This window comes from Fonticula alba, assembly GCF_000388065.1.
Source record: "Fonticula alba strain ATCC 38817 unplaced genomic scaffold supercont2.2, whole genome shotgun sequence".
Classification (NCBI taxonomy): domain Eukaryota; order Rotosphaerida; family Fonticulaceae; genus Fonticula; species Fonticula alba.
In genome coordinates this window covers 3,538,844-3,550,508 of record NW_009242972.1, presented here as the reverse complement: position 1 = coordinate 3,550,508, position 11,665 = coordinate 3,538,844, and the positions used below count along the sequence as shown (strand labels likewise).

The 11,665-nt window shown below is 64.0% G+C and overlaps 3 protein-coding genes across 3 annotated transcripts; 2 read left to right on the top strand and 1 right to left on the bottom strand.

Moving 5' to 3' along the window:
• Window positions 1-632: 632 nt before the first annotated feature.
• H696_01733 (hypothetical protein) lies at window positions 633-2,629 on the top strand. Its single transcript, XM_009495642.1, has 6 exons — window positions 633-893; window positions 1,053-1,216; window positions 1,346-1,549; window positions 1,690-1,897; window positions 2,115-2,250; window positions 2,343-2,629. Exons 1-6 carry the CDS (start codon window positions 780-782, stop codon window positions 2,525-2,527), a joined length of 1,011 nt encoding a protein of 336 aa, XP_009493917.1. The 5' UTR covers window positions 633-779; the 3' UTR covers window positions 2,528-2,629.
• A 1,704-nt stretch (window positions 2,630-4,333) lies between these two features.
• On the top strand, window positions 4,334-10,136 carry H696_01732 (hypothetical protein; the record flags this gene model as incomplete). Its single annotated transcript, XM_009495641.1, has 9 exons — window positions 4,334-4,436; window positions 4,518-5,197; window positions 5,371-5,467; window positions 5,681-6,619; window positions 7,111-7,150; window positions 7,536-8,007; window positions 8,655-9,522; window positions 9,730-9,865; window positions 9,953-10,136. 9 exons carry the CDS (start codon window positions 4,334-4,336, stop codon window positions 10,134-10,136), a joined length of 3,519 nt encoding a protein of 1,172 aa, XP_009493916.1.
• A 501-nt stretch (window positions 10,137-10,637) lies between these two features.
• Window positions 10,638-11,140, bottom strand: H696_01731 (hypothetical protein). The gene is made up of 2 exons (XM_009495640.1): window positions 10,871-11,140; window positions 10,638-10,769 (listed from the first exon to the last, which is right to left on the bottom strand). The coding sequence occupies exons 1-2, from the start codon at window positions 11,045-11,047 to the stop codon at window positions 10,686-10,688; spliced, it is 261 nt and encodes an 86-aa protein (XP_009493915.1). The 5' UTR covers window positions 11,048-11,140; the 3' UTR covers window positions 10,638-10,685.
• Window positions 11,141-11,665: the final 525 nt, after the last annotated feature.

Genomic DNA, 11,665 nt, shown 5'->3' with positions numbered 1-11,665 from the left:
GGAGGCGGAGGAGGCGGAGGAGATGGAAGAGGTGGGAGAAAAGAGGTGGCGACAGGGCAGCAGGTCAGTGCGACCAAGGTCAGACGTACCACAGGCCAACGGGTTGGGGAGGGGGGAAAGCAGGTAGGATGGGACGCTGAGAGGGGGAGGGGGGGGGAGGGAGAGAGAGAGAGAGAGAAAGAGAATCCAGGAGCAGGGTACTTTCCTTGCTACGGAGCCCATGAGGCACTTTAGGACCAGATAGATCTTCGAGGGAACATATGTGGGGAACGGCCCAAGGCGGGCGACTGGGGACCGAAGGGGCTCTCCGATTCTGGCAGTCCTGTTGAGCTGCCGAGAGCATTCACCACCCAGGATGACCCAGGAACCGGACAAGGTCTGAGAGGCAAATCGGCGCACGATGGCCAGCCCTAGGTCATGTGCGTGGGGCTGATATCCGGATCACGGGGCACGATGACAGACTTTCAAAATTCCCAATCGCCAACATCTCCTCGGTCCCGTCCTTCACCCGGCTCCCACTCGCCAGCCTCCCCCGCCACGCCGGACACCAGCGGGGGGGCATCCGGTCCCGGAACGGACAGCCTACGCCGAGTTATGGCCCCAAAGAGAAGTGGCTCCACGCCTGTTTGGCACGCTGTTTGCGTCGATCCCCATCCCTCTCCATCAGCATTCCTCTCTCTCTCTCTCCCTCTCCTCAACCCTTCCTTCATCCCCTCACGCCTCTCCCTCCCCCACCCCCTCTTTTGCGCTTCATATCACCGCGCGCACCGTCCGCAATTATGAAGCTCCTCCTCCGCCTGGCACTATACGTGGCGGCGGTCCTGTGGTGCTTGCTGGGCGTGGTCCTGGCTGGACCACCTGGCGTCAAAGAACAGCCCCCTGCTCTGAGCACTGTGCGTCTGAAGCCTCCCCTTTCAGCTAACTTGAACACACACACACACACGCGCGCGCGCGCGCCTTATGTCCTGCTTTACCGGGCTCTCTCGCTCACCAAATGTTGACGACTTGCCCTTTCCCTCCCCCTCCCCCCCCCCCCGTGACTATGGTCACAGGCCGAGCTCCTGGGCCTCGCCCGCCAGACGGGGAAACCCATTTTCATCAAGGCCGACGCCGAGTTCAATTCCCTCTTTCAATTGACCAGTGCCTCCTCCTCTGAACGGGCCTACGATCTGTTCCTGATCTTCACCAGCCTGACGGAGCGCTGCCCCAACTGCATGTATGGAATCGGCCCGCCGCCACAGCGCTCAAAGCGCATGCCGCTGCCCCCTTTCTGACCTCATGTCCCTGCCACTTGGCATCCGACCCCTTCTCGCAACCACCCTCCCTCGGCTTCTCTCCCCTCCAGGTCCCTCCACCCAACTATTGAGCTGGCCGCGTCAAAGCTCCACACTGAGCAGGCCGCCGGCGACCGGAAGAACACTTTCATCGCGGTCCTGGATTACGCTGATGTTCCGAGCATCTTCCGCCGCGTCGGCGTGCAGACGGTCCCAATGATGCTCTACTTCGGCCACAAGAAGCCCCTCGAGCCGGTTCCCTTCACCGTGGACAGGTACGCCTTGATGGATAGCCATGCACCCGCCACCCCCTGCCCGGTCTCTCTCCCCCCAATGAACACGCCCATGGGGCACCAGCCCGCCAGCAATCCACCATCTCTGACGATGCTCTCCCGTGCTCGCGTGGCCATCATAGCTCTTCGCCGATCTACGTTTCACTCGGGAACTTCCTTCGTGAGCAGACCGGCCTCGCGCACTTCACCCTCACCCCGCCGCCGAATTACTTCCGTCTTGGGATGACCGCCCTGGTGGGTCTGGCCTCCGTGGTCTTGACGGTGGTTTTCTGGCGCAAGTTTTTGACTCCAGTGCTGCGAATTGGTCCCCTGCTTGGCCTCGGTGCACTGGTGTGTTCTCCTAGCAGCGCCCATTGCCTCGGCTCTCTTTTGCCCTTTTCATCTTCCCGAGCCTCTCTCTCGTGCACACACACACACACACACACAAGCATTCACATGGCCGAGTACTCCTTCTCCCGCTGTCCCCCCCCCCACACACACACCCTCTCTGTCCCTCTCTCTCTCTCTCGCACTCACACGCACTTTCATACCCGCCCTCCCCTGATAGTTCTTCTCGGTGTACATGCTCTCCGGGCACATGTGGAATCGCATCCGCAAGGCGCCCCGCTCGGTTGCTGGCTCTCTCATCTCGCCGGGATTCCAGACGCAGAACGTCGCCGAGACCAATGCTGTGGCTGTCATCTGTACGTGCCCTTGACCCTGTCTCCTGTTGGGCTCTCGGGATCTTTGTTTCTGACCTCCCTCTCCCGGCATGTCACCCGGGGGTGCCCTTCAGACGCTCTCGCCGCCCTGGCTCTTCTCGGCTTGACGGTGCACATCCCATCCATCCCATCAGGATCCTTCTACAAGCGCCGGGGGTTCGTTCTCTTCTATGCGGTCCTTCTCCTGGTTACGACGTCGGTGTCCTTCGCCATCTTCCGTGCGAAGATCGGCACGTACCCCCTGCGTCTGCTGTTCTGACCGGGAGGAAGTTGCAAAGAAAGGGCATGACACAACTGCAGCCACTGCAGCTGTTCTCCTCTTTGTACTTGGGGCACCGTCCCTCTCTTCCATTAAAAAAAAACAACAACCACATCCACCAACATGTGCGCATCTGTTTCCCTATCTCCGATCACACGAGAACCGGCAGAGGCAAAAGGGCAAAGGCAGCCTCAGGGCAGGAGGGAGGGGGCTCGGGCAGCCCCAAGCAGTCAGCCAACCACACCATGGCAAATGAGGCCCCCCCCCCCCCCCCCCCCCGCTTTCCACGTCAGCCCCTGGTCTAGGACTGGTAGAGCTGCCAAGCGTCCAGCGCCCCCCCCCGGCACGAAGACGCCCAGAACCGAGGGGCTGGGGCAAACAATGAATGATATCACCCTGTGTGGAGTGGTCATGTGATGCTATTCATGGCGTAACCGGTTATGTAATGCCGCACTCATCGGTGCTCGCGACCTATGGGCTGGCATTTGAGGGTATGCGCTGGCAGCTCATACTGCGTGGTGCATGCTCCGTACAGCACCCACAATCAGGTTTGGCCATGCGCCTCGCGGATCCCCACATCCAATGCCCGCCTACGGATCACCCGAGGGGGGGGGGAGGGAGGAGAGATGAGGGGGGGGGGGGGGGGGGGGGGGGGGGGGGGGGGGGGGAGATTCGCGAGCAACGAAGGGAGCACCACAAAGGAGAAAGGGGATCTTCTGAGGCGCACAGGTCTGCCGGCCTCCCCAGGTGTGGTTCCGCATGTGGCATCTTCGTGTGGCGTTGGCTCGCGTATAATCGCAGCAGGCCCTGCTATTACATGGCAGAGGGCGGTTGCACGAGTCTGCCCCCCCCCCCCCCCGGCTGCCCCTCATGAACCCCCTTCTCCCGTCTGGGCCCCCTCAAGCCCAAGTGACACGCCCATGGCCTGCAAAGATGTTTGCGCACATGTGTACACCTCCTTTCAGATGCGAGTTGGCACAAATACACGCACACAGAACACCGGTGGTTGGCTGGGTCTCCAGCCCTGGCCCTCGCCCACTGGCCCCCCAGCCCACTCCCACCCCCCACCCCCCTGTCCCCCATGGCACAAGGGTCTAAGCTTGTCCCACATAAGACCCTTGTTCCTAGGGGCGTCGAAGGCGGACAGGAGGGGGGGGGGGGGGGGGGGGACGGTGAGCATGGCCTGACGCCATCGTCCGGGAGCAGGTAGCCCACTCCTCGAACTCCCTCAAAGAGTGACAAAGGGGATTCCGCCAGCATGATTCCGGTGCGGGGCGGGGGGTGTCGATATGTGGGCCACAAGGTGGAGCAAGGATCCTCGATGATGTGCCGTTGGTGGATTCCTTGCGCTTCGAGTCCATGGCAACCGCCTGGCAATGCTCCTCTCCCGGCGGCAATTGACGGTAGGGGGAAAAGACTTCCACAGCAACTACTTTTCAGCCATCGAAATGCATCCTGCCCACTCCTGCTGCCCCCAGTACCGACCCCTGTCTTGCACTCCTCGCATTTACCCTTTTGCTGTGTTCCCGAGCAACACTTCGCTCGCGCTCGTCGCTGGTTGTTGCCTTATCCGGCCATTGTTTGTCGGGGACCGGCGCTTCGAGGCATATTCATACACACACACATACACACGCGCGCACGCGCGCAGTCTTGCCCTCCATCGCATACAGCTTGACGTCTGCTTGTTTCTTTGCATTGCAGCTTGTCTTGACGCCACACGGTCTTCCCCGGATGTCAAACACATCTCATCAACCTTGAAGTCCATCTGTCCAACCGCTGCAGGAGGAGGCTCACCTGCTGCTCAACATGACTGCCATTCTGACTGAGGAGGGGAACGCCACCAACCGGCGGACGTCCCCGCCGGATGCCCATGTCGCCAGTCCGGCAACGTCCGAGGCATGTCGGCAAAGTGTGCGTGCGGCATTCCCTTCACGAGCCGGATGCAACATCCGGGCTTAGTAGCCCCCCCCCCCCAGCACCAAACTCACAGTCCACCCTTTGACCAAGGCCACCGCCATGGCCAAAGATGCCGTGCGCCAGGCGGCCGCAGCCGCGGCCCATGGCCAACCCGCTACTTCCGGAAGTCCGGCCCCTTTGGCGGCGTCGCGCTCCTCCACCCCGGAGACCCAATCGGTCAATACTCTGCCCCTTTCGGGCGAGCAGGACATATCCACGCCCAATTACTCGGTGACAGGGTCGCCCGTCGTGGCTGGAGCCACACACGCCAACATGACCGATTCGGCGGCCTCGCTCAACAACGTGTCAATGACCACCGACGGCGAGAGTGTCCACGAAAGCGAGTCCCAGGCCGGCTGCTCGCCTCTACTGACAAGACATTCGCCGACCTCCTCACCGGAAGACTTCGAGCCGGAAGTCCCGGACCCGGCTCCGAATGGTGCCCGGCGCCTACGTGCTGCTCCCGGTGGCCGGTATGACACTGCCAAGTTGCCATTGGGAGACTATCGTCGCCTGGTGGACCCCTTCCCCTCGGAGCCGGCAGACCCCACCGACGAGGTGAGCCTCATTATCCGCGAGAAGCGCAAGCGCATTGTCCGAACCCGGGCTCCCCCCTCGCGCATTGTCACAAAGCCCGGATACTTCCTCAACGGCGGGGCGGTTGGCTCCCGACAGGGTCCCGCGGCTGCGCCGCGTAGGGACAACCCGCCTAATGTACGCCACACCTTTGGCTCTGGCCCTTGGGCTCATCGCCCCCTCTTCGTCCCGCCCAAAGACACTGACGCATGATGGCCTCGACCAATCACCACTGGGCGGTCGCGCGGCGGTCTCAGCCCCTGCGAGGTGAAGGTGCATCCGGGGCTGCCGCGGTGCCTGCCCAAACTCAGCGCGGCTCGACCGGGCTCAACTGGTGGAAGAACACAATCTGGCCTTTTCGGGAGAGCGAAAATGCCGATCAGGGGCATGATGGAGCCGAGATGGATGGTGCGGGAGCCGGGTTTTTGTCTCTCCTTTTTTTCCTCTTCGCGGCCAGCTCTACGCTCCTTCTCCCTCTCGGCAGGGGAAGCCTTTCGAGGCAATGGCCTCCATTTGAATCCATCTGGATGCCTGACACTTTGACATTTTTGGTTGTCCCCGCCCCCCCCCCCCGCCCCGCCTCCCGACGGGTATCCCACACGAATGCCCGCCTTCGGGAAGTCCTTCGCGAGTCTTGGGAGGGCGCCCATGCGCCGGTGTCCGGATCTCCGCCGGAAATCGACCCGTCGCGCTATGATCTGACCCAGTCGGACATTGGCCCGCAGTTTGGGTATTTCGTGAACATCGGCGAGGATGGCTCGCGCGGGCTCAAGTATGGGGAGTCGATGCCCTGCTGGTGCAATGGCCTGTGTGAGCCGGAAGCCCGTGGTTTTGGTGGGCGGCTCGATCCAGGCAGCCTATTTTCCGGGCTGCTTCAGGTCCCGGGAGCCCGGGCTGACAGCGCCACCGGAGCCGGTGGGACCGGCGGCCGCCCTGACAGGGCCCCTGCCGCCGCCAGCGCCGCCTTCCTGATTCCCTCCATTCGGGATCTCGATGCGCCGGCCGCCCAGCCTTACATCAATGAGGATCTGGTGGAGGTCCACGCAACGGGGCCTTGCTGCTCCCAGCGGCTTTGTGAGCGCGAAAACTCCAGCGGGGAGCTCTTGCGGCTGGTACACCGGCCTGATCGAGCGCCTCTCGGCGTCGGGTCCGTGGGCTGTTCGTCGACCGCCCTTCGGCCCGTACATGGCCTCAAGCCGCTCATCCTCGGCTCCAATGGCGGGGCATCCGGACTCGCTGTTGGCTCGATTCCCAAATCGGACGGGCCAAATCCGGGCAAGTCGGCCTCGCGTCTGCTTGGCACCCAGTCATCTGCCAGCAAGTCCAAGATCCACTCGCTGTCTCGGTCATCGAGCCTGAGCAAGCGAAACGGCCCATCTGCTGCCGATGCACCATCCAACGACCCGGGGCGTCGGGCACCCCAGCATCTGGCGAATGGGTCGGGCGTGCCGCATTCCGGTGCCACAGCCGGCCAGCCGGCACCCCTGGAGGAGGATGCATTTTTTCTGGGCGCCATGATCCCGCTCACGATCCTGGACGCCGAAGATCTCGAGGACAAAGGTACTTACGCCCGTGAAGGAGGATATCCGGCCTCATGAGGAAGGCCCCCGTGCGCAGGAGGAGGGCGTAGGTTGTCATACGACGCGAGCAGAGATGAAACGAATCGGATAGGGGGAGGGAAGATAGATAGAAGCGGTGAGAGGAAGAGAGGAAGAGGGAGGAAGAGAACGGATGTAGGCAGGCAGGCGTGTGCAACGCGCTGGTGTGGCACCCGAGTGCCCGAATCTAACTCCGCATCACCAAAAAAAAAAAACAAAAAAAAAACATCGCCACGGCACATGCGTGCCCACCAAAAGCATCCACGCCGATTGAACATCTCACCCTCATGCGCACGAAATCGCTCAGACGCAAGGCCCGACGTGCTGGCCCGGAGGGGCACCCTCCTCTTGGCTGTGCTGCTTCTCGGCCGCACGGTGAGGTGGATTCTCGGCCGGGCCGGTCGCACTTCGGAGCTTGCGACCTGCCCCGAGCGGGGCGCCGCCTCGCCGTAGAATCCCTTCCCTCGGGAGCTGGACCCTCGTCGCAGCCAAGGTACATGCACATCAGCGCACAAGCACACACCTTCCTCCATACATGTATCCCCCTGTCTACAAGGACAAGTACATGCTGCACATGCGATCACACACGCAGGCACATGCGCACGCATGTGTGCATGCACGCAAGCTGCTTTCCCGCTCGCGAAATGTGACTGCCCCAAGCCCAAGCGACAGAGAGGGGGGGGGGGTGTATTTCCACACAAACACACACACACACACACACACACACAAAGCAAAATGTGAGGGATCGCCGGTCCCGCTAAAAGCCGTCCACTCACCCACGCCCATGCGCGCATGCGTGCACCTGGTTCCTTCACTAACACAGCGGGTCCGCCGGGAAAAATGCCAACCTTCTTTCCTCCCTGCTCTCATGGCACAAGTTCCTCTTCGGTGGCAACGGCGGCGGCGGCGGCGGCGGCGGCGGCGGCGGCGGCGGCGGCGGCGGCGGCGGCGGCGGCGGCGGCGGCGGCGGAGGTGGAGGCGGAGGCGGAGGCGACGACAGCGGCACCGGCACCGGCACCGGCACCGGCACCGGCGGCGGTCGAGGAAGCGGCAGCACAGGTGCAGGAGCCGGCAGCGGTCTCGGCCGCCGAGAGTGATGCCGACTCGCCGGACGACGCCACCATGGCGCGGGCCTCTCGGCGGATGGTTCTCCTGCCGGCGGCGTCGCCCGCATCGGCTGAGCGGTCTCCGGGGCTCCATCAGCACCGGCGCCCCTCCCCCTCGACCCCGGACTTGGAGCCGCAGTTCCGCTTCACCGGGCCGGTGGTCACATCGCGGGAACACTCGGCCGACGAGCAGCCATCCATGCCCCGCCATCGAAGCCTGGGCCCCGCGGGAGCCTCGCGCACGGTGCCCTCCCTTGGCAGCGCCACTCGCCCGATGCCATCCCGGCGTCAGGCGCCGGCACCGGCACCGGCACCGGAGGCAGAAACTAAATCCTCGATTCCGGGCACGAGTAGGGGCATTCCAGATGCAGAAGGTAGCCCATATGTGTCAGTGCGCGAGTTGAGTCCCCGTCGAAAGCGAGGGTCTTATCAGTGGCGGCCGCGAGCCACGGCTGGGGACGGATCGGTGGCCATCCGGATAGCCGACCCTGCGGCACCCCTGCCCGCGCCTGGGGAATCACTCGGCAGTCGAGGGACCACCACAAACAAGCCGTCCCGGCCCTGGGGGAACCTGCTGACATTTATGCCAGTGGATGCAGACGAGTACGGACACTTTGCGGGCCATTCCGCAAGCGAGAGGGAGAAAGAAAGAAACAGAGAGGCGGGGGGGGGGGGGGGGGGGGGGAGGCGCAAGGAACAGTGACCACCCCAAACGGGCGACGCACATGCGGGGCTCCATAAGCTGACATGCCATGTGCGCGCGCGCGACCCTGCGTCCTTTCCCAATGTGTGTGATGCTTTGCTCGAAGGTGGGGGCTTTTCCTGGCCGCGGCTCTGCCCTTCCCACTGAGTGTCCTGGTGGTGCTGGTGGCGGCTGTGCGGGCCGCGCAGACGACCCGCCGCGAGGCATTGGTTGCTGCGCGATCTCGGAGCGTGGTCTACCGGGCCCGCCTGCATCAACGCCTGGTTTTGGCATTGGCCGTGCAGGGGATTCTCCTGACCCTGCTGGCAGCCGGCGGCGTGGCCATCCTGGCTGCGTTGTGGGGGCCAACCGCAGCAACATCGTCTCCCACCACGGAGGCCATCGCTCTTGGTGGCAGTAGTGAGCCCCTGCGCGGCGGTGACACCCCCGGGGGCTGGGGCACGGTCGCCGGGGTGGCTGCCAACTGGCAGGACACCGAGAGCAGCGACCGCCGCCGGCGGGACATTGCCTTCGAGCTTGACCTGGAGGATGCCTTCGGCGAGGTGCATCCCTGGCGCGATGCCAAGCACTTCCAGGATGCCAACCGCCTTACCGGGGGGAAGCTCAGCCGTGGAGTGTCAATTGCCTTTCGGATGCGGGAGGGACCGGCCAGCGAGGGGGATGGCCCGGCCGATGTGCGCCTCGGGCCAGGGACCCCCGTTCGTCGCATGGCCCTCCCGCCTCTCACCGAGCTGATCGAGGAGGATGCCTGGCTGCCAGTGTCCCGGACCGACCGCTTGAAGGAGGCCGAGGGGGCAACCCGGCCGGAGCCACGCCAGGCAGGCCGGACCCGGAACCCCATTTGGAGCCCGGTGGGTTCGGCTCGTCAACATGGGCAGCATACCGCCCAGCCCCGCCGCCAGTGGGAGCATCAGCAAGTGGCCAGTAGTGTGGCTTCGACCCCGGTGGTCCTGGCCTCGGTGGGGATCGGCTGCGCAGCCACCCTGCTTGGCGCGATCATCGGCCTGGTGGCAATTGCTCGGTGGCGGGCAACTGCCAGCAAGACCGAGGGTAAAGGTATGCTGCGATACATCCTGGCAAGCATAGGGCCCGCCTTCCGGAGGGGGGGTAGCAGGGGGGGGAAGGGCACGCACATCTCCTACCTTGATGACCATGCCTGCTGCGCCTTTCGCCCTTTGGCGCATTCTCTAACTCCCGGAGACAATATGGGTGTGCGGGGAAATTATCATCGGGCGGGTGGGGGACCGGGCGAACCAGCCCCAGGCGAGCGCCCCATTCCGGTGCAGGGGGATCGATCGCTGACCGACCAGGGCCGTGGTGGCGATGAGATGCCCGAACATTCGCAAGCAGATGACGTGTGTGAGGCGGACATCGGCCTCCTGTGCCTGGATGTTGAACGGTGCATCGACTGTCGCTCGGGGGGGGATACACCGGTGGAACGCTGGGAGCCAGGCAGAACCTGGGGACCGCGAGATGCCCAATGCAGCTGTCCCGTGGCTGGGGTCGCGACCGCGGCCCGGGCTGGGGAGCCCATCGGCGCCGGAACTGCAGTAGCTTCGACAGACGACGGAAGAGCACCGGAGGGGGAAGCCATCACCCGGATGGCCACGATTGAGCGGCCACCAGTCCTCTGGCCGGTGAGTCTCCTGCTTCGGCCAGCAGCCGCCTAAGGCAAGGAGAGAAAGAGAGCAAGAGAGCAAGAACAACACAGCAGAGGGTCACTTTGACACGCTCCGACCATTGGTGTCCCCCCCCCCCCCCCCCTTTTCGACATGTGGGGACCTCTGTCCGCCCTCAAAAAGCCGGGGGGGGGGGAGGGGGGGCGGCGGCGGAAACCCCATCAGGACGTTGGAGAAAATAGAACTAGCATGTGGCAAAGGAAGATGGGGTCGGAAAGGAAAGGGAGAGGCATGTGTACATTCGCACGCGGCTGTGAGGAAGGGGGGGGGGGAGGGGGAGCCTGTGAAAAGGAGGTGTCTGTAATGGAGGGGAGAGGGGGCGCGAGGGGGGGGGGGGGGGGGAGAAGATGGGGGAAAACAGGATGGGGTAGAGGGAACCCGAAACCGTCAAGCCGCGCTCTCTATAGGGGGGAGGGGGGAGGGGGGAGAGGGACAGACCCGCATCTCCCGGCGCATGCGGAGGCGGGCGAGGGAGATAGATTGTGAGTGGGAGAGGGGGGGGGGGGGGGGCATTAAGCGGGGGCAGGAGCGTCCGATCGCTCACTTCCGGAGGTGGCCCATCTCCTCATAGGCAACGATAGAGGCGAAGATCGCAAAACCGAGACCGAGGCCGGGGAGGGAGCGCTTGAGGGAAGGGCAGAGGGCGGTTAGAATTGAGCAAAGGGCACACATACACCCATGTAGTGGGGGGGGGGGGAGGGCGGGAGAGATGAAGTGTTGCGTACGCGAAGGTTGTTCGCGGGAGAGTAGGCGCGGCGCCAGGCGTGGATGCGGGCGCGAGGGTCGCTGGCGCGAGAGGCGCCGGAGCGAAGCTGGCAGCTGGAAGCGGGGTTGGGGGAAACGTCGGTCATGGTGGTGATATGGGGCAGGGCGGGACTCGTCTGATGCAGGGCTGTGTACATGGCAGGAGGAAGAGGGAGAGGAGGGACGAGGGGAATGAGTATACAAGAGGGAAGTGGGGGAGAAGAAAAGGACCGGAGGGGGGGGGGGGGGAACAGGAGAGATAAAGGAAGAGGAGAAGAGGCTGCGCAAGCGCGCGAGGCGCGGGGCCCAGGGCTGAGGAAGGATTATGGCGCAGGAGGGCCGTCCATCCTCCGACCCGTCAAAAGGAAGAACCGCGAAGGATCAATTGTGCGCTTGAGGGCGTTGCTTGATGGGCCACCGTGCAGGAGCAAGCCTCGTTGGGGCGGAAGGAACAAGCCAGGCGGGGGAAGGGGGGGGAGAGGGGGGGGCGGGGGGGGGGGGGGGGGGGAGAGGGGGTGGGGGGGGCAGTACAATCGGAGGAGAAGGGCGCTGGAGAAAAAAAGCAGCCACTGAACGATGGGTGATGCATTAAAAAGAGGTCATCTGGCGTGATTTCATGGAATACGATTCTACGGAGGTCAGGATTGTGTCTGGTCATGTGCCAGGAAGGGATGCAGTGGCATTAGTACCGGAGGCTGACCGGGCCAGTAGGGGGGGGGGTGGGGGGGGGGGGGGAGGGGCTGGGCCGGGCCGGGCGGGGCAAGAAACGCGCCAGG

Coding starts and splice junctions, on each gene's coding strand:
- H696_01733 (XM_009495642.1), top strand. CDS start 780: ATGAAGCTCCTCCTCCGCCTGGCACTATACGTGGCGGCGGTCCTGTGG. Junction 1,898..2,114: donor TGCTTGGCCTCGGTGCACTG/GTGTGTTCTCCT, acceptor CTCCCCTGATAG/TTCTTCTCGGTGTACATGCT. Junction 2,251..2,342: donor CAATGCTGTGGCTGTCATCT/GTACGTGCCCTT, acceptor GGTGCCCTTCAG/ACGCTCTCGCCGCCCTGGCT.
- H696_01731 (XM_009495640.1), bottom strand. CDS start 11,047: ATGTACACAGCCCTGCATCAGACGAGTCCCGCCCTGCCCCATATCACC. Junction 10,770..10,870: donor CTCCCGCGAACAACCTTCGC/GTACGCAACACT, acceptor CCTTCCCTCAAG/CGCTCCCTCCCCGGCCTCGG.